Here is an 18798-nt window from a genome sequence, read left to right as displayed (position 1 = left end):
ATTTTATATTGAATGACATTTCAGGAATTTTATTTCCTCCACATACGATCAACAGCAGAAAATAAATAATGGAAATACCAAGTACCCTTCAGGCTTCAGAAGAATGTCTCGTCCTGTTGCATCTGGGGACATCCTGACATCAAGCTTGTAATCACATACTGGAACTTTTTTTAAAAACACAACATGATTAACTGGATTTTTCCACACGTCCCAGTTTTGGTCTGTTTTTTTGATTTTTTTTTTTGTTGCAAGGAATGTTTTCAGTCTTACATGTGCAGGAGACTAGTCATCAACAAAGTATTATGGAAAGACCGCCTCACTTGAAGTTTCCACTGTAAACCTGCTTTTGATTAGGTGGGCTTCTACACAACACGGAAACTAAAAGGCAGATCCCAGAGGGCCATTAAACAACAGACACGAGTGACGGCATCTTGAGGTTTATCATTTATTTCAGTTTGAAACAATTCAAACGTTAATTGACCATAACTCTAGCAAATGCATCTCAATATTAAGGCAGATATCGATTTAACATATTACTTTATATGATTGAAACAGATGCACAGCAAAAGCAATGGGGGAGCGGGGGGAGAGAGAAAGGGTGTAGCAGGGCGAAGAGTTCAACATAATTTTTTATCGAGAAAACAGAAACAAACAGCAAAAACACATCAGGTTCGTAATATACTGAAGATGGGAAAGAACACAGCTGTTAGGAATGTTCTATTGCTATGTTAAGTATGAAAAACCTTCAATAGACCTGGACAACACTAAATGAATCCTTCAAAATAATTGTGAAAACAAGATTACAAGGTCAAAGTTTAGTATTAAAAAAAACAAACTATGAGCTCAAGTGCATAAATAAGGTACATTTTATCGCAAGAGCTCGTGGTACTGTAAACTTTACACTTGTAGCTCTAGAAGTTACCGTCCAGATCACGCATGCAAAGACAGAGATGAGTTCGATTACAGGAAATCCTGCAAGACAAAGTTGATCACTTTTCTTGCACATTTTCACACCAAAAGAAATAAAGACAGGAAATCAATTAGTTTGAAGGCATTTAAACAATCTGAAGCAGAGAATCAACATAACAGACAAACAGACAACACACGAGTGAACAGAAAAGACAAACTGATGTAACTGGGTGACGGTTGTGGTGTCATTGGAAAAGGTTGTATTTTGGAGAATTCACAGTGTTCTTGTGTGCACTGAAATGAAAACCTGCTTTAGCCTGGATGTTTCCCACCCTAATCCTCAATCCAAGTGCTATAGTATGTGTTTAATACAGCTTCCTAATATATGTATGGCAGAAGATTTTGTACTTTGCAACTACATAGAAGGTGAGATTTGTGCCTGTAAGAAAAGATGAAGGAGACTTCAATTAATTTATTAGATTAAAATTTGACAGGCTGTCTATTCTAACCACCAAATCAGTCCATGCTGAAAGAACTGCGTAACCTGAAGTCTTAATGTACAGCTGAGCCACCAAGATAAATTCAAACCATAAATACTCGGATGACAGACTCATACTCCACGTGGTTAATTTAAAACACCCACCTCAAATATGAGGCTCTTTTTCTGCGTGATTCTTTTAAACAGGAAGTAGTGATATATAAGTGATGGAAAAGGAAGTGTGCAAACAGCAGTGTCTGTTCGACCGACTGACGTACTCCCGACAAATAAAAAGGCGCTCATCCACTTCCACCTCTCGCTCACTCTCCGTTTCCGGTCACTAGTCAGTCCTCTCACATCGGTGCTTTGTCGTTTTCAGGGTATGGAACAGTATCCTCCGCACACCCCAGGCCTGGCATGCTCCTGGTCTCCCAGCCGAACTTTCTGACCCTGGTTTTCGCTCTCCCAGAGTCCCGGAGTCTGGAGGATCTTTTCTACCAACTCCTCAAAGGCACACTGGACGCCATCTTTGGTCTTTGCACTGGCCTCTGTGTAAGGGAATAATTTAAGAGATCAGTAAATAAGTAAATGTGAGCATTTTCCAGCATGCTACCAAAACAAAAAATATCAGTCAGCTGACAAACATGACAAATAAAGTATAAAATGACTTCATAAAAACAGAAGTCATCCATCAGGATGAAGACATCCTTGCTGCAGATGAAAGCTTCAGATGCTTCGTGCCCTGCCCTTTTCAAAACCCCTTAATTTGGCCGTTCTAAAATGGAAACTCTGCACAAATCTTAACCTAATTTACCAGAGAGGGCCAGATTGGAGAGGAGAATCAGGAACACGTGCAGACATGGATTCGATAAATGAAAGCTGGCTAGATTTTAATCATAATGCAGCTCCTCTGAGTGGCCGCGTCTTTCAACAGCAGAGACTCAGAAATGCCCGAGCAGTATAAACAGCACAGCTCATCTGAACTACACGCATGACTAACTCAATGATGTCTTGGCTTGTTCCAGCTGCGCACCAACAGTCCTGACTTTTAAGCAGCACTACGGTAAATTCTAATAGCTTTAAGTTACATTTTATGCCTCTCTTAGTTTAAACGAGCATGACCGGCCACGCTTGACGTTACTCGAACACAGAAACTCACCGATAAAAAGCATAGAGTGTTTCCGAGCAAACTTCAGCCCCTCGTTTCTGTCCACTTCACGGTCGTCCTGAATATTTAAAAAAAAAATTTAAAAAATTGTCATTTGCCTGAATGGTGAGGGAGAATTGTGTACCCATCATAAAAGTACAACCCAAGACAAGCAACACTCATTAAAATGGACTAAGGAGCTTGGAAAGAAAAGCGTCTGGACTTCTTTGAGTTGCTTGAAGACGTCTCACCTCTCATCCGAGAAGCTTCTTCAGTTCTAAGAGTAATTGGTGGAGAGTGCCAGATTTAAACCTAGTGGGAGTTTCCCCCCAAAGGAGGACAAAGGACCCCCTGATGATCCTCTACCTAATCACATGAGCCAAGGTGTGAAAGTGAGTGTGGGTCCTAATCAGCCAAGGTTTCGGGTGAGCTCATTGTGAAACCTGGCCCCACCCTATCATGTCATTTCCTGAGGTCAGATGGCCCAGGATGTGAGTGGGCATTAAGGCGTCTGGGAAGCGATCTCCAAACTGGATTATAGATGGGAGACAGTTGGTATCGTAAGCCACCACCTCTGTTCAAAGATGGTCGCTCACAGTGGACACAGATGGCTTCTTTCACACTTTCAAACCATCTGTCTTCTCTGTCAAATATGTGTACATTGGCATCCTCGAAAGAGTGACATTCGTCCTTTAGATGGAGATGGACAGACGAGTCTTGTCCCATCGAGGTGGCTCTTCTATGTTGTGCCATGCATTTATGAAGTGGCTGTTTGGTTCCTCACTGTTCTGTACAGTATACATTGCATTGTTAAGTATGTGTTTGAGAGTTTTGTCTTTGGGATGAACCAGTTTTTGTCTGAGTGTGTGGCTGGGTCTGAAGTACACTGGGATGTCGTGGGAAATCTCCACCATCTGCTCTTAGAACTGAAGGAGGTTTTCAGACGAGAGGTGAAACGTCTTCGAGGAAACTTAAAAAAGTCCAGATGCTTTTCTTTCCAAGCTCCTTAGACTATGATGACCTGGATGACTGAGAACCTTCACAGACAAAATGCACTATTAAACAATATAGGGGGTACTGGATTCATAAAACCAGAGCGCAAGCTAAAAGGATCTGTAAAAGTGACTCACTTTATCAATTTTGTTCCCAACCAGCATTTTCACTATGTCGTTGCGTGTTGTGTAGGTCTCCAGTTCGTTCAGCCAGTTTTCGAGCTTTGTAAACGTGTCACGCTTTGTGACATCATACACTGAAAAAAGGAAGACGTGACAAGTAAGAAGGAGCTGGAGAAAATCATTACATTACTATAACAGCACTGACAGAAATACAACTGCCAGTATCGGTCTGTTTTGATCTCGATTTATGTTGCAGTACAGGTAATTACCAAGTATGACTCCCTGTGCACCGCGGTAATAGCTGGGTGTCAGAGTGCGAAACCGTTCCTGTCCAGCTGTGTCCTACGAAAACAAAAGCGGCAAAAGATTTCTGATACCAAACTTTTAAGGCCAGCGGCACAGCAGCCAATTCCCAGCATCCGACCTCACAGACCATGTGTTTCTAATAAGTTCCACTCGGACAGTCACAATGTGAGCTTGCTGTTGCCTCAGGAACAATTCGTCTTTTTTTTTTCGTATCAAGTTTGACTGGAAAACAACACTATTAATATAAAGTGATGGACCACAATAAAACTGTCTAATACTGTTTAGATCCCCGATCTGCTGCCATACCACCTTTGACCCCGTGTGTGTCTTCTAGTGGTGGAGGTTGACAACAGAGCCTTTAGGTCCCAGTGATTGCAGGACGGGGTCCCTATGGATTCTGGCAGATGCTCAATCTGATTGGGATGTGAATAGTTTGGAGGCCAAGTCTGCATCATGAGTTACTCTTATGTTCCCTGAGCTGACCCTGATCTTTTTTTGTCTTTTTTCCCTTTTGTGGCATGGCTTGATGTGTTGCTGCCATTGGGAGAAAGAGTTGGGGTCGTACAGGGAATGGGACAATGGTAACCCTAGGTGTTTCTGTAACACAAAACACCTATGTGAATGCAATATAAACCTTACTTTTTCCCTCATCACATAAAAACAGAGGCAATTAGGTTTTTCCAATTTTTATAAACCTCCCACACATGTTCTTATTGAGACCAGATAAAATAATAATATCAATAATAATAACTTTTTAGAAAAATACATTTCAAGCTTCACTGTATGGGGCTTAGGTTATGGATTCATTGTGCATAGCATGGTTTTACTGGATAGTGGGAATACCACCTACATCCTTCAATTTTGGCTGTACCATGTCACCATCTTGTGGAGAAACCTTTCACTTCATTGTGTTTTTCTTTCCCCCCAAACATGAAATGTAGACAACAGGAATAAAAACGTCTGTCTTACCCATATGGCGAGCTTAGCTTTATTTCCATCGATTGCAAGTGTTTTTACTTTGAAGTCCACACCTGATCAGTTATAGGAGACAAAAAAGAAAAAATCTTTTAGTTATAAGTTTAAAATCAATAGTAGTTTTCATATATATACATATATGTACATATGTATATACACATAAACACACACACACACACACACACACATATATATACATATACATATATTGTGTGTGTGTGTGTGTGTATGTATGTGTGTGTGTGTGTGTGTGTGTGTGTGTGTGTGTAAAACCTATTGTGGCAGACTGCTCTGGATCGAAAGTATCCTCTGTGAACCTCAGGAGCAGACTGTAATAAAGATAAAATGGAAATGAGCAGTTCATCCAGTACAACAGGCTATTGTGAGCTAGTCGTAGCTTTGAACAGCTTTCCCCCCAGCAGGGTCACAGGATCGCAATAACTTTATGGTCTTGTCAATGCTGACAGTGCTTGACACCTTTCAGCAAAAAAAAATAATGGAAAGCTTTAAAACTGCAGGAATAAGGCCTTTAGACACAGGGCAAGGTGGAAAAAAAAACAAGAAATGTAAACCTGCAACACAAAACTCCAAATCAAGCACCGGTGCATGTTTTGAACTCAGACTGGTACTCGTTGCCAAATGCAGCGGTCTGATCGATAAAAAAAAATTCATCCTATCAAATCAAATGGACGGTGTGAGCATCTGCATTAAGAATATGTGTAGCTCACGAAACATTCAAACTAATTTTACACGTCCGTGTGTAAAGGAAGGCCTTTAAGATTAGCGTTACTACGGGCTCGTTAGCAGCAAATACTTGAAGCAAACGGTTAGAACAAGACCAAAAACACTTAAGTGGCTTCCATGTTAACTGGTGAGATTTGATTATATTTTTCAGTCTCCGTGTTCAAGAATTTGCATTCAGAGTCGCCATTTTCAACAGGTCAACTTATCTGATCAAAGTAAAATGAGATGATTTACAAAGAGGGAGCAGGGAATCAGTCAGGATGGAAATAGGTCAAACATTTTTAAGGAAGTAGGTAAGCTTTTTCAAAGACTAATTTGTTTCAATTAAGTTGTAAATAAGTGCTGTAAATTTCAGGCAGTAATCTGAGATCAAAGTATGATCTGTGCCAACATGAGACCTGTGCAACTGATAACGGTCTGAAAAACACAAGTGCAGCATAAACCAGTGTATCTGAAGTTTGATAAGATTAAGGAATTGCTAAATAAAACCTTGGATCAGCTTTTAACACTAAATGGATGTCAATATAATCTAAAGGTAACATTACAAAAACAAAAATCAAAACATGGATTTTAACAGTAACTTAACTGACTTAAAATTGTTAGAAAATGATTTAAAGGACAAGTGGGCGCATGCCAAAAGATTATGAAGGCACCAGAACTTTAACTTCTTTTTTTTACCCAAACCTAAATACTTTGTACTTCATGATCTAATCGACAGATGAGCCTCTCACTCTGCCAGGGGTGCAGTGGTAGGTTTAGGCCACCTGCAGTTTCTCGTTGTGTTTTGAAGAGAAGCTTCTGTGCAACTGTAATGATATTTTAGTGCACACTGGCCTACGCATGTTTACCTGACAGACATAACACCTTTTGTGTCCAGAGTATCATCAGCCCTGCGTCATTCACGGCCTGTTCAAACAACCGTTTACTAACAGAACTTGTGCACTTTCCTCATCTCTCCTGTTAGTCTGCAGCTCTGTCTTGTTCACTCTGTCAGCCTATTAACACCTGCTGCTCATTGAGCCCATGTTAACTAGAAATCATTGCATTTTAGCACTGGCAGCTTCCTACTTAATAGGAGGTAACAGTCTGGCATTATTTTGCGCTTAACAAGGTTAAGGCACTTTATCTTTCATCAGTTCAGACAGTTTGGTTCTGGGAGGCTTGTGTTTACCCCCAAAGTAACTTATTAAAATTGACTGATGACATTTAAAAGAAGGCAGCAATAGCCACCGAGCAGCTTGCTAGTCAGGAGAGAAATGGGTTAAAATTTATAAGGAAGTAGGTTTGCATTATTTATTTCCAGTAGACAATAAAAAAGGGCTGTATATTTAAGGAAGTAACCTGAGAATAGCACCTTAGTGAATGATTACCCTAACTCTAGAAGTAGAAGGAGTACCAAATATCATAATCTGGCACATAGTGTGCCTGCTAGCTGTGACGTCTTATCATGTCAACTGTGATAATGACTATGTAAATCTTTTACATGATATAAGAACATCAACACCATTTCTCTGCCATGTGTTTACGTCTCCTAGTGCACGCCAAGGTATGTATGACAGCAAGGGCTGCATGTCAGCCTCTGAACCTTAAAAAAAAAGAAGAAAAAAAAACAGTGCTTAGCAAAATCTGCAAGAAAACTATTTTTCTTAAGGTGGAAACAATAAACTTGTTTTACCACAGTACAATCAGGGCCATATTCTACAAATATGGTGTCATCCTGTTATCTAGATTGACTTACCCAAACATAGGTGATTGGGATAAATGGTCACACAAAGCTGACTATCAACTCACTAAGTTCACATGAAAGGGGTGTTTCACGGATCATAAGACTCTTCTTCCACAGAAAATTATCCTCATGTGTCAGCTACTCAAGTAATGTTATCAAATGGTAATAAAAACCTCTAAAGATCATAAAAATATGCTAGTAAAATGCAGCACTGCTGCAAAAAGGACAAGATGAATGTCCCATAAAATTCTTTAGTGTTATATATATATATAAAAATATATAGCTTTATTACTGAGAGTGTGCTCAATGCAGTTGATTATTTCTAAGGTTATGGTTGCACATTAAAGTCTCACAACATAATAACGGAGACGTGGAAATTGCTTCCACTTGTCGCAGATCAAAGAGAAACTAATTTTATTGACTTAACAGGTATTCTCAGTGTGTGTTCTGTGTTTCCAGCAGTGTGAAACAGACTAATCAGCAGATTAGAATTATGTAGAACAACATTTCAAAATCACCAAATTAAAACGCGGACAGTTCCGTAACAATGCGACGCACAGTTTGCGTTTTATTCAGTGGTTTTACTAAGATATGGCTTAACAATGGCTTACATCATTTCCTTAGGGATTATTAAAGTATTCTGATTCTGAACAACTTGCACATATAAGATGTATTCCCCCAGCAGAGACTCTATAACAAAACATGCTCAGTGAAAACTCAGTGAAAACATGGCGCTTCCAGATGATTTTGAACATAACCTGCTCCCAACAGTTTTAGTTTGTATTCTCTCAGCTGCAGACTAAGTGCTGTTTATGGTTTGAGACTAAAGCTTAAATATAAAAACAGAATTCAAACTTAGTACAAATTTGATATGAGGTCAGCGAGTACCGAGTAGGTGTCCTGCTTTGTTTATAAAACAATAAAGCTGTTGTAAAATTGTTTGCTGCTAACAGGAGAAAAAACATTAAGGAATAAAGTCGCATTTAAAAATCTATAGTATTTAATATTTATTTATTATTTACTCCTACTGTTCGGGCACAGAGGTTGGTGGGTCCTTTGGGAATGGTGACACTATTTTCTGGAGAATTGATTATTCAGCAACTGGTTAAAAAGCTGGACCCAAGACACCCAAGTCATCTCTGGTGGAAAACATTTTTTTGTTTTAATATGTGACCATACTGTGCAACTCCTGAAGAGCTACAAAGGTAAACACTGCCTAGCCTAGTTTTGTGCTTACATTTGACTTATGCTGTATCATTACTACACACTATAATGCTACTGCTTATCAGTGAAGGCAGTTTGTTGGAGAAAGATGGCAAATGCCTTCCATTTACTTTACAACCATCAATAAAACGTTCAGAACATTTTTCTTCGGAATCTATGTCGTCAGAGATTTCATTGGTGCCCACCCCTACTGCTAGCTGCTAGCTAAAGACACAGTGGATGTATTTTCCAAGAAGTTCTAATTGTTTTGTTTGAGGTTTTTTTTTTTTATCAAATCATGGATCTATACATGATGTGCTGTTGAACTTATTTTGATACATCTGAATACATTAAATAATGTATAAATAATTTTAGAAGCAAATTCATAATCATAAGATTATAATTCTGGGCAATTTAGAGTTTATACTGGCCAGTAGGCTAAACTGGGGCTGTGTGCAGTGCTGTGGTGCCGTTTACAGTAATGGGTGGTGGACTGGTGCAGGGCAGACTGTGCTAGGTTAGCTCCTGAGTAAAAGCACAGATATCATCAGACAGAAACACCTCATTGAACTGTGAGTTTATGAGAGTGTTGAAAGTACAGCCTCCTGGTGAAAATCTTTTAAAACCTTACTTGTGTGCAAAGTCAGGTGATTTAAAAAAAAAATCTGATTTAACTTAATAGTATGCATATGAATATGTGCATTAGTTTTTTTTATTGAAATTAATTGAAATAACACTCAAAAAATGGAGTGCTCATATGCATTTCAATGCAGCTGCTGTATAATAGGGCTTGGTTCTCAAAGGAGGTATCACTTTGGATTTCAGCTGATCAACACTTGCAAATTCCGCCTTTATACTGGCTAGAGGCTGGAAGCAGACAAGGCTCCTGTAACGCGGGCCTTTATATTGTAGAATACAGTTGGTTAAATCCACAACGGAAAAAAAAAAACTAAACAAAAAAATCCAAACCTGCAATAGGACAGGTCAGCTGATCCCAGGCTGTACACAAAGAAAACCTTCTGAAGCTCAGAGTAGACATTATTATGTAAGATATTTGTAGTTTTCCCCTAACCTGCCAAATCTCACTGTAACCCACGAGCATATGTCTTTTTTAAACTTTAAATCGGCTTCTCAAATGTTCAGAAATGTGTCTAATCTGTTACCAGAAATATCTGACGTTTGTGAAGACAGGCTGAAATGTTGGCATCAACACATATCAACAGACACCATGAAAACCAGTTAAGCTGGAACACTGGGCAGCGAGAAAGAAACTTACACAACAATGTCAACATTCACAACAGGCTAGCTGCTAAGCTCGCTAAAACACAGACAAACCTGGACTTTCCGACGCCACTTTCGCCAATTATCAACAGCTTCAGGGTCGTCAACACATCGTCGTCCATATTTGTCTTGGAGTTAGTTTACCTTTGACTCTGAATTAACTAAAAACGCTTTTACAGATATTTTCTTAATGTGTTTTAGGACAGTAGGCGGCTATCAGTTCCGATGACAGCCTACTGCTTACGCAACTTCCGGCCAAAGTGCGAGGCGCGACGTCACCGGTGTTCGCGAGATTTGAAAATGAAACACAACAAAAATATAATTATGTTGATACAAAACTAAATTATTTAGTTTTTAAGTATGAAGATTTTCTAACAATTATTTATAGTGGCAAAAAAATTGTATAAAATATATTAGCTCTCCCGATAAAGGTTCCAATTTCCTTGTATTATGCTATGAAAATGGGAATAGTTGCATCAGTTTATTGAAATATGTAAGCATACATGGAAATACAGAACATAAAGCAAAATCAGAGTCTGTACGTTTCCAGTAACCTGAAACTTTATTCTTCAACACAGCCTGAACTCTCTTAGGCAGCTCTCTTGTCATTTCTCTAAGTAGTCTTCAGGAATAGTTCCCCAGGCTTCTTGAAGGACATTCAAAGCTCTTCTTTGGATGTTGGCTGCCTTTTCTTCTGCTCTCTGTCAAGATGATTCCACACCGTTTCATTAGCAGTGTGGGATGCATCTCTCAAGTCCTATCTCGTGTCTTTGCATGAGATTTCAAAATACTCTTTTATGTCTGTCATAATTGTGCTATCTTTGTCATTTTTGTGGATGTACCCATAGAAATGGGAATAAAATGTGGGCTTTTGAGACAGGCAGCTTATAACAAAGTGCCTAAACAAACAATTTAAAATTGCTTACTTAAGTTAGTTTTATGCTTTTTTATGCCCTTTTATGTTTATGTTTATGATCCATAGACCAGTGTTATATCGTTCAGCAAACAATAAACAATTTGAAAGACCTGCAGAAATCCCGGTGAACTATTGCTCAAGAGCACTTTAAAACTCCTTGGAATTAATTAAAATATAAAGAAATGAGGGGTGCTCAAGATTTTTTGCAGGGGTGGTGCAGAGAAGAAGCAATAATCTAGTTTTTCTAGAGTGAGTTTAGTGAATTTCACCTACGTTACTTCATTTAATTGCTGTTTGGTCAGAAATAACAAGAAAATGCAAATATATGTTTAGACTATGCAAGTTATTCATGACTTGCATAAATGAGCATCACTGAAAACTAACTAAATACTACCAGAATTTGAAAAGCTGATCAAGGCAAATGCATTTAGTGTTAAATACAAGTGAGTTAAAAATAAAAACGGTATTTTGTATCTTATAAGGGTAGATTGGAAACTAATTTCTGTTACAAGCTGATAATAAAAGCTTTTAATAATGCATCTTTGTTCTTGTTTCTTGGGATTTCTCCCGATTTTAACAGTTAAATGTTTGATTTTGTTAGTTCTAGTATTTACACGCATGTTCTTGCTCTGCTGTGGGCCAGCTTACCCTTCAGGCTGAACTGAAATTAGTGCATGGAACCACAACCACAGGAAATGACTGCCTTCAGGTGGGGTTACCTTTCAAGTGCCTAAATAAAGAGTCACATAATGGAGCACAACATGTCTTTGTTTTGTGCATCGGCTTCATTCCATCAATCCTAAAAGGCCCTCCTTTGTGTAACCTTTACATTAGCCGAACCATGACATGGTATCGCCCGAGGGTTGTGGGGGACTAATAACGGGGTGCGTTATTTGCCGCAGTTAACCCCCTTTGATGCTTGAACTGTGAAACAGTCAGAAAATTCTTCTTTAAAAAAAAACAAAAAACTGGGTGTTTCTTGAACCTGGCCAATGAAAAATGAAAATGAAAAAGATGTTAAATATAAATTTGCATATATGAATTTGGATTTGTATCATATTTGCTTTTGTGCAAATTATTTAGGCGTTTTGAGGGGAGAAAAATCACACAGATGGTGAAGAAGTCTGAAAAACTCATGCATCGAGTATGATACATTTGCCATTGCTGGGTTAATTATATGAGGTGTGTGATTTGACTGATAAGAACCCAGGAGAGAGTGTGTTTTTTCCCTCTGTTTATATCCTTATTGTCCATAACCTGTTATTGCCACTGATAACCACCCTGAACTTTGTACTAACATACTGGAAACGTCACGTACTCAACAAGGTCATTGTGATCTACATATTATTACCAACATATTTAGCTTATGTGTGGTTTTGAGCACTTAAAAAGAAATGCTGTAAGCATGTATCTAGAAATATTGGATTCAGAAAGTTATAAATGGATTGTAATAGTGTCATGAAATTGAAATAAAAAATGATGCCAAGGTGGTTATAGTATAACCAAAAGGAGGAGCCAGCAGTTCCTCGCTCTATATAAATGAGCGCTCGGGAGAGCTCATCTGTTTTTCTGGTCTGCTGTTAGTTCATGTTAGTTCATGTTCTTTTTAATCAACACTGGGAATTCTTTTTGGTTCAAATTTGATCTTCTCTGGTTTTTTTTTTTTTTTTTTTGAGTGTTTTGCTTTTTTTTTTTACAGATTCCAAAGGTTTTTTTTTGTGATATAACAGGATTAAGCAACAAGAAACTCTAGCAAAGAGTGAGACAGAACCAATGAGCCGTATGACACAGACTCTTCCTGAATAAGCTCACTAAGCGAGCCTTTCCTCAAACCACATTTGCTGAAAAGAAACTGCGAAAAAGAATGTGGAGCCAAACAGGAATCTGCGGCACAGTAAATGCTTCTCACAGCTGTCTGTGACGATAGTTTGAACATTTCTGAAAACAAAGGAGCAACCGATTTATATCCACAAAACATATTTTTGAGCTTCTATCATCCTATCAAAGGAGCCAGGTTTTGCAGCTATGGCCAGATGCCGCATGGATTGCATAGAAAAGCCCCTTCAGAGCTTCTTTAAGAAGATGGGTGAATCTGTTGGATCCAATCCCTGGTGGTTCCTCATCACCCCCCTTATTGTCTCTGCAGCTCTGGGAAGCGGGTTTTATTTTACTCAGGACAGACTCTCCAACAATATTGAAGAGCAATTTACACCTTTTAATGGACCGGCCAAGACAGAGAGGAAGTACTTCAGTGAAATGTTTCCAGAAGATGATTCCATGTTTTCAAGTTTGCGGCAGACCACAGATGGAAACTATGCCACTCTCATAGTTACAAGCGAGAGTAATATTCTGACTGTTGAAATGCTTAAAGAAATCCTCAGTTTGGACTCTAAAATCAGGAACATGTTGGTGGAATTTGACAAGCAATCATTTAAATATGAGGGCATCTGTGCTAAGGTGATGGAAAAATGCAATTTAAACATCATTCTAGATATCATTGACTACACTGCCAAAAATATAGACACTGTCACACTGACATTCCCGTGGTATCACACTGGTAACACAACACTGCCGTTGTATACAAGTCTGGGGGGTGTGACAACTCAACGAGACACTTCAGTTGTTAAAAGCGCTAAAGCTATACAACTCTATTACTATTTAAAAGAGGACAACAAAACAAAAAATGACCTTTGGTTGGAAAGCTTCATTAGTTTGATCTCAAATAGCTCCTCACCTTCCCTCCAGGTAAGAACTCACATTTTGTGTTTAAGTTATTATCCTCCCACTTGGTGAGGTTGTTCCTTCTCATCCTTTTCCAATCTTCTAGGTATCATACTCCACCTCAATGTCAATGCAGTGGGAATTTGAGAAATCTCCAGGCTCTGTCATCTCTCTATTTGCCATCACCTACTCTATTGCCATCACATTTTCCATCATGACTTGCTGGAGGTCAGAAAAAATAACAGCCAAGCCTGTCATTGAATGTATATTTGACAAATTACTTAAAATAAAATTAAATATGAGTTTGTTTTTTCAGGTTGGATAATGTGAGGACGAAGGTGTGGGTGGGGTACTGTGGCGTTCTCTCTACAAGTCTAGCGGTCCTGAGTGGTTTTGGTTTGCTCTTGTTGGTGGGCCAGCCTTTTGTAATGACAGCTGCCTCCTGTCCCTTCATGATTCTAGGTGAGGCTCTGTTAAACATTCAGGTCAAAATGTTCAGTTAAGGCAGGAGTTTGTAGAATTTGTTATGCCGGAAAAAAGCTTTAGCAATATTTTCACAGCAGCGATTGTCAACAAGACCTGCATTCTTAAAATAACACTTACAATTGATTGATTTTAGCACTGTTTTCTAAGAAACTATCATTACAGCTGATGGTAACCCTGTCATTAGTGGTCTCTATCTACCCTAAACCTAGCCTTGTACACACTCACTCACACACACCAATACTCTGAGCCTGAAGTCGTATTTTCCATTTTAAAAATATTTCCCACTCTGACGTTTATCACTAAAGGTATTGGGATCGATGATATGTTCATCATGATCTCCTGCTGGCAAAAGACTCGTGTTCTGGACAGCGTTCCAGAGCGGCTGGGTGAGACCTACAAAGATGCTGCCATCTCCATTACCATTACCACCCTCACCGATGTGCTGGCTCTCTTCCTGGGCTGCATCACACCCTTTGGCTCAGTCCGGTCCTTCTGCCTCTATGCTGGAATTTGTCTTTGCTTCTGTTACTTCTACAGCCTGACCTTCCTGGGTGCATGCATGGCTTTAAATGGGCAGAGGGAAGCAGAGAACAAGCACTGGATCACCTGCATCAAAGTCCCAAGTGATGCATCAGGGAAATCAAAAGCCTTCTGGTTGTGCTGTACTGGGGGTCGGTACAACCAAGATACTGAAAAAGAGGAAACAGAGCCCATAAGTTATTTTTTTGAGAACTTCTACGGTCCATTTCTGACCCACAAAGTGACAAAAGTCTTTGTGTTTTTCCTTTATGCAGGTTATTTAGCTGCTAGTATCTATGGCTGCGTAATCTTAAAGGAAGGACTTGATACTAAGAACCTGGCTTTGGATGATTCTTACATTATCAATTACTACAACCATCAGGAGGAGCACTTCAATGAATATAGCTTCAGCGCAATGGTGGCAATCAAGCAGCAATTCCCCTACTGGGACAAAGACAAACGGAAGGAATTAGATTCTTGCATTTTAAGTTTTGAATCGCTGAAATTTGTCAATAACACAATCGCTTGGTTCATTTCCTATGAAAACTATGCAAAACGCAATAATCAGCCAATAAGCTCCCAGAAGGATTTTCTAAACAACCTAAGAGAGTTCTTACAATCTGACCCATTCTTAGCACAAGACATCCAAAGGACTCCAGAGGGTAAGATTAAGGCATCTCGCTTTTTCCTTCAGACAAAAAACAACACACCGATGGCAGATATGATGGTGGAGCTCAGGAAAACTGCAGAGAAATGTCTAGTGGAGCTCCTGGTGTACCACCCTGCTTTCATCTACTTTGACCAGTACACCATCATTTTAGATAACACCATCCAAACCATGCTCACCGCTGTGATCGTAATGCTTGCAATCTCTCTCGTACTCATACCCGATCCTCTCTGCTCACTTTGTGTAGCTTTTGCCATTGTTTCAGTCATCACTGGCGTGACGGGATTCATGTCCCTCTGGGGTATCAATCTGGACTCCATCTCCATGATCAATCTGGTCATGTGCATCGGTTTCTCGGTAGATTTCTCGGCGCACATTTGCTACTCTTTTGTCTCGAGTCCCAAAACTAACGTCAATGAGAAAGCTGTAGACGCTTTGGCGCTTTTGGGTTACCCAGTACTGCAGGGAGCACTGTCCACTATTTTAGGTGTGGTGGTGTTGAGTGTGTCTGGGAGTTACATATTCCGGACATTTTTCAAAATCGTGTTTCTTGTCATTGTGTTTGGACTGTTCCACGGCTTGACGTTTATTCCAGTGTTTCTCACGTTGTTTGGGGCTTGTAGCAAGTCACGTTAAACTGACGTCCAGTGCATCCTCCTACAGATGTGAGAACATTTAAATTACACTCGCGCTAAAACTGTGGATGTCATGCCTTTAACTTGAGATATATATATATATATATATAGATAGATATATATAGATATATAGATATATATAGATATATAGATATATATATATATATATATATATAGATATATATATATAGATATATATATATATAGATATATAGATATATATATATATAAAAAAAAACACCCAGCGCGCCCCTGCGGGCGGTTTATCCTTCAAGCTCGGGTCCTCTACCAGAGGCCTGGGAGCTTGAGGGTCCTGCGCAGTATCTTAGCTGTTCCCAGGACTGCGCTCTTCTGGACAGAGATCTCCGATGTTGTTCCCGGGATCTGCTGGAGCCACTCGCCTAGCTTGGGAGTCACCGCACCTAGTGCTCCGATTACCACGGGGACCACCGTCACCTTCACCCTCCACATCCTCTCGAGCTCTTCTCTGAGCCCTTGGTATTTCTCCAGCTTCTCGTGTTCCTTCTTCCTGATATTGCTGTCATTCGGAACTGCTACATCGATCACTACAGCCGTCTTCTTCTGTTTGTCTACCACCACTATGTCCGGTTGGTTAGCCACCACCATTTTGTCCGTCTGCATCTGGAAGTCCCACAGGATCTTAGCTCGGTCATTCTCCACCACCCTTGGGGGCATCTCCCATTTTGACCTCGGGACTTCCAGGTTATACTCGGCACAGATGTTCCTGTACACTATGCCGGCCACTTGGTTATGGCGCTCCATGTATGCCTTGCCTGCTAGCATTTTGCACCCTGCTGTTATGTGCTGGATTGTCTCTGGGGCATCTTTACACAGCCTGCACCTGGGGTCTTGCCTGGTGTGATAGACCCCAGCCTCTATGGATCTTGTACTCAGAGCTTGTTCTTGTGCTGCCATGATTAGTGCCTCTGTGCTGTCTTTCAGTCCAGCTTTGTCCAGCCACTGGTAGGATTTCTGTATATCAGCCACCTCCTCTATCTGCCGGTGGTACATACCGTGCAGGGGCCTGTCCTTCCATGATGGTTCCTCGCCTTCCTCCTCTTTCTTGGGTTTCTGCTGCCTGAGGTATTCACTGAGCACGCTGTCAGTTGGGGCCATCTTCGTGATGTATTCGTGGATGTTTCTTGTCTCATCCTGGACTGTGGTGCTGACACTCACCAGTCCCCGGCCCCCTTCCTTCCGCTTAGCGTACAACCTCAGGGTGCTAGACTTGGGGTGAAACCCTCCATGCATGGTAAGGAGCTTTCTTGTCTTGATGTCAGTGGCTTCTATCTCCTCCTTTGGCCAGCCTATTACCCCAGCAGGGTACCTGATCACGGGCAGGGCGTAGGTGTTGATGGCCCGGATCTTGTTCTTACCGTTCAGCTGACTCCTCAGGACTTGCCTGACCCTCTGCAGGTACTTGGTGGTTGCAGCTTTCCTAGCGGCCTCTTCATCGTTCCCATTCGCCTGTGGGATCCCCAGGTACTTGTAACTGTCCTCTATGTCTGCAATGTTGCCTTCTGGTAGTTCAATCCCCTCAGTTCTGACTACCTTCCCTCTCTTTGTTACCATCCGACTACACTTCTCCAGCCCGAATGACATTCCAATGTCATTGCTGTATAGCCTGGTAGTGTGTATCAGTGAATCGATGTCTCGTTCACTCTTGGCATACAGCTTGATGTCATCCATGTACAGGAGGTGGCTGACAACCGCTCCGTTCCGTAGTCGGTATCCGTAGCCAGTCTTGTTAATGATCTCACTGAGGGGGTTCAGGCCTATGCAGAACAGCAGTGGGGACAGAGCATCTCCTTGGTAGATCCCGCACTTGATGGTGACTTGTGCTATGGGCTTGGAGTTGGCCTCTAGTGTTGTGTGCCACATTCCCATTGAGTTCCTGATGAAGGCTCTTAGGGTCCTGTTGATCTTGTACAATTCTAGGCATTCCAGTATCCAGCTGTGGGGCATTGAGTCATAGGCCTTCTTGTAATCAATCCAGGCTGTGCACAGGTTGGTCAGTCTGGTCTTGCAGTCTCGGCTGACTGTTCTGTCTACCAGTAGCTGGTGTTTTGCGCCTCTGGTATTCTTGCCAATCCCTTTCTGTGCCCCGCTCATGTATTGACCCATGTGCCTGTTCATCTTAGCCGATATGATGCCTGACAGGAGCTTCCATGTAGTACTGAGGCAGGTTATTGGTCGGTAGTTGGATGGGACCGGTCCCTTCTTGGGGTCCTTGGGGATCAGGACCGTCCGACCTTCGGTTAGCCATTCCGGGTGTCTCTCGTTAACTAGCAGCTGGTTCATTTGTGCTGCCAGACGCTCGTGGAGTGCAGTCAGCTTCTTCAGCCAGTAGGCGTGAACCATGTCGGGCCCTGGTGCTGTCCAACTCTTCATACTGGAGACCCTTTCTTGGATGTCTGCCACTGTGATGGTTACTGGACCCTGTTCAGGGAGGTCGCTATGGTCTGCCCTCAGATCCACTAGCCACTGAGCATTGCCGTTATGGGTTGCGTCCTTCTCCCATATGCTCTTCCAGTATTGCTCCGTCTCCAGCCTTGGTGGTGCTGTTCTGTTATTGTTCCCTTGCCACTGAGAGTACACCTTTGCTGGTTCTGCGGAGAACAGCTGGTTTATTCTCCTGCCTTCTATCTCTCTGGTGTACCTCCTCAAGCGGCTGGCCAAGGCTGTGAGTCTTTGCTTGGCAGTTTCCAAGGCCTCAGGTATGGACAGCTTGCTGTATTTCTTATGCACCTTCTTTGTCGCGCCTTTCTGCAACTCCGTTAGTTGGCTAACCTCCCTTCGTGCTACTTTGATCTTGCCCTCTAGCCTCCTTCTCCATGGAGGGTACTGCCCCTTGTGGCTGTTCAACTTGTAGCCAAGCATCTCACTGATCACTGCTGCCGTAGTGTAGATCAGCTTGTTAGTGTCGGTAATCGTGGTTGTAGGTATCAT

The 18798-nt window shown here is 41.1% G+C and overlaps 2 protein-coding genes across 2 annotated transcripts; one reads left to right on the top strand and one right to left on the bottom strand.

Annotated features, from left to right (window-relative positions):
* Window positions 1-431: 431 nt before the first annotated feature.
* On the bottom strand, window positions 432-10146 carry rab18b (RAB18B, member RAS oncogene family). The gene is made up of 7 exons (XM_003453280.4): window positions 9939-10146; window positions 5204-5259; window positions 4925-4986; window positions 3919-3991; window positions 3665-3783; window positions 2547-2613; window positions 432-1935 (listed from the first exon to the last, which is right to left on the bottom strand). The coding sequence occupies exons 1-7, from the start codon at window positions 10004-10006 to the stop codon at window positions 1763-1765; spliced, it is 618 nt and encodes a 205-aa protein (XP_003453328.1). The 5' UTR covers window positions 10007-10146; the 3' UTR covers window positions 432-1762.
* A 2130-nt stretch (window positions 10147-12276) lies between these two features.
* On the top strand, window positions 12277-15952 carry ptchd3b (patched domain containing 3b). The gene is made up of 4 exons (XM_003453344.5): window positions 12277-13545; window positions 13628-13749; window positions 13838-13983; window positions 14313-15952. Exons 1-4 carry the CDS (start codon window positions 12826-12828, stop codon window positions 15827-15829), a joined length of 2505 nt encoding a protein of 834 aa, XP_003453392.1. The 5' UTR covers window positions 12277-12825; the 3' UTR covers window positions 15830-15952.
* The last annotated feature ends 2846 nt before the right edge of the window (window positions 15953-18798 follow it).

Source organism: Oreochromis niloticus, linkage group LG18, assembly GCF_001858045.2.
Source record: "Oreochromis niloticus isolate F11D_XX linkage group LG18, O_niloticus_UMD_NMBU, whole genome shotgun sequence".
NCBI lineage: Eukaryota > Metazoa > Chordata > Actinopteri > Cichliformes > Cichlidae > Oreochromis > Oreochromis niloticus.
Note: the sequence above shows the minus strand (reverse complement) of the source record. Positions and strands in the feature narration are given on the sequence as shown.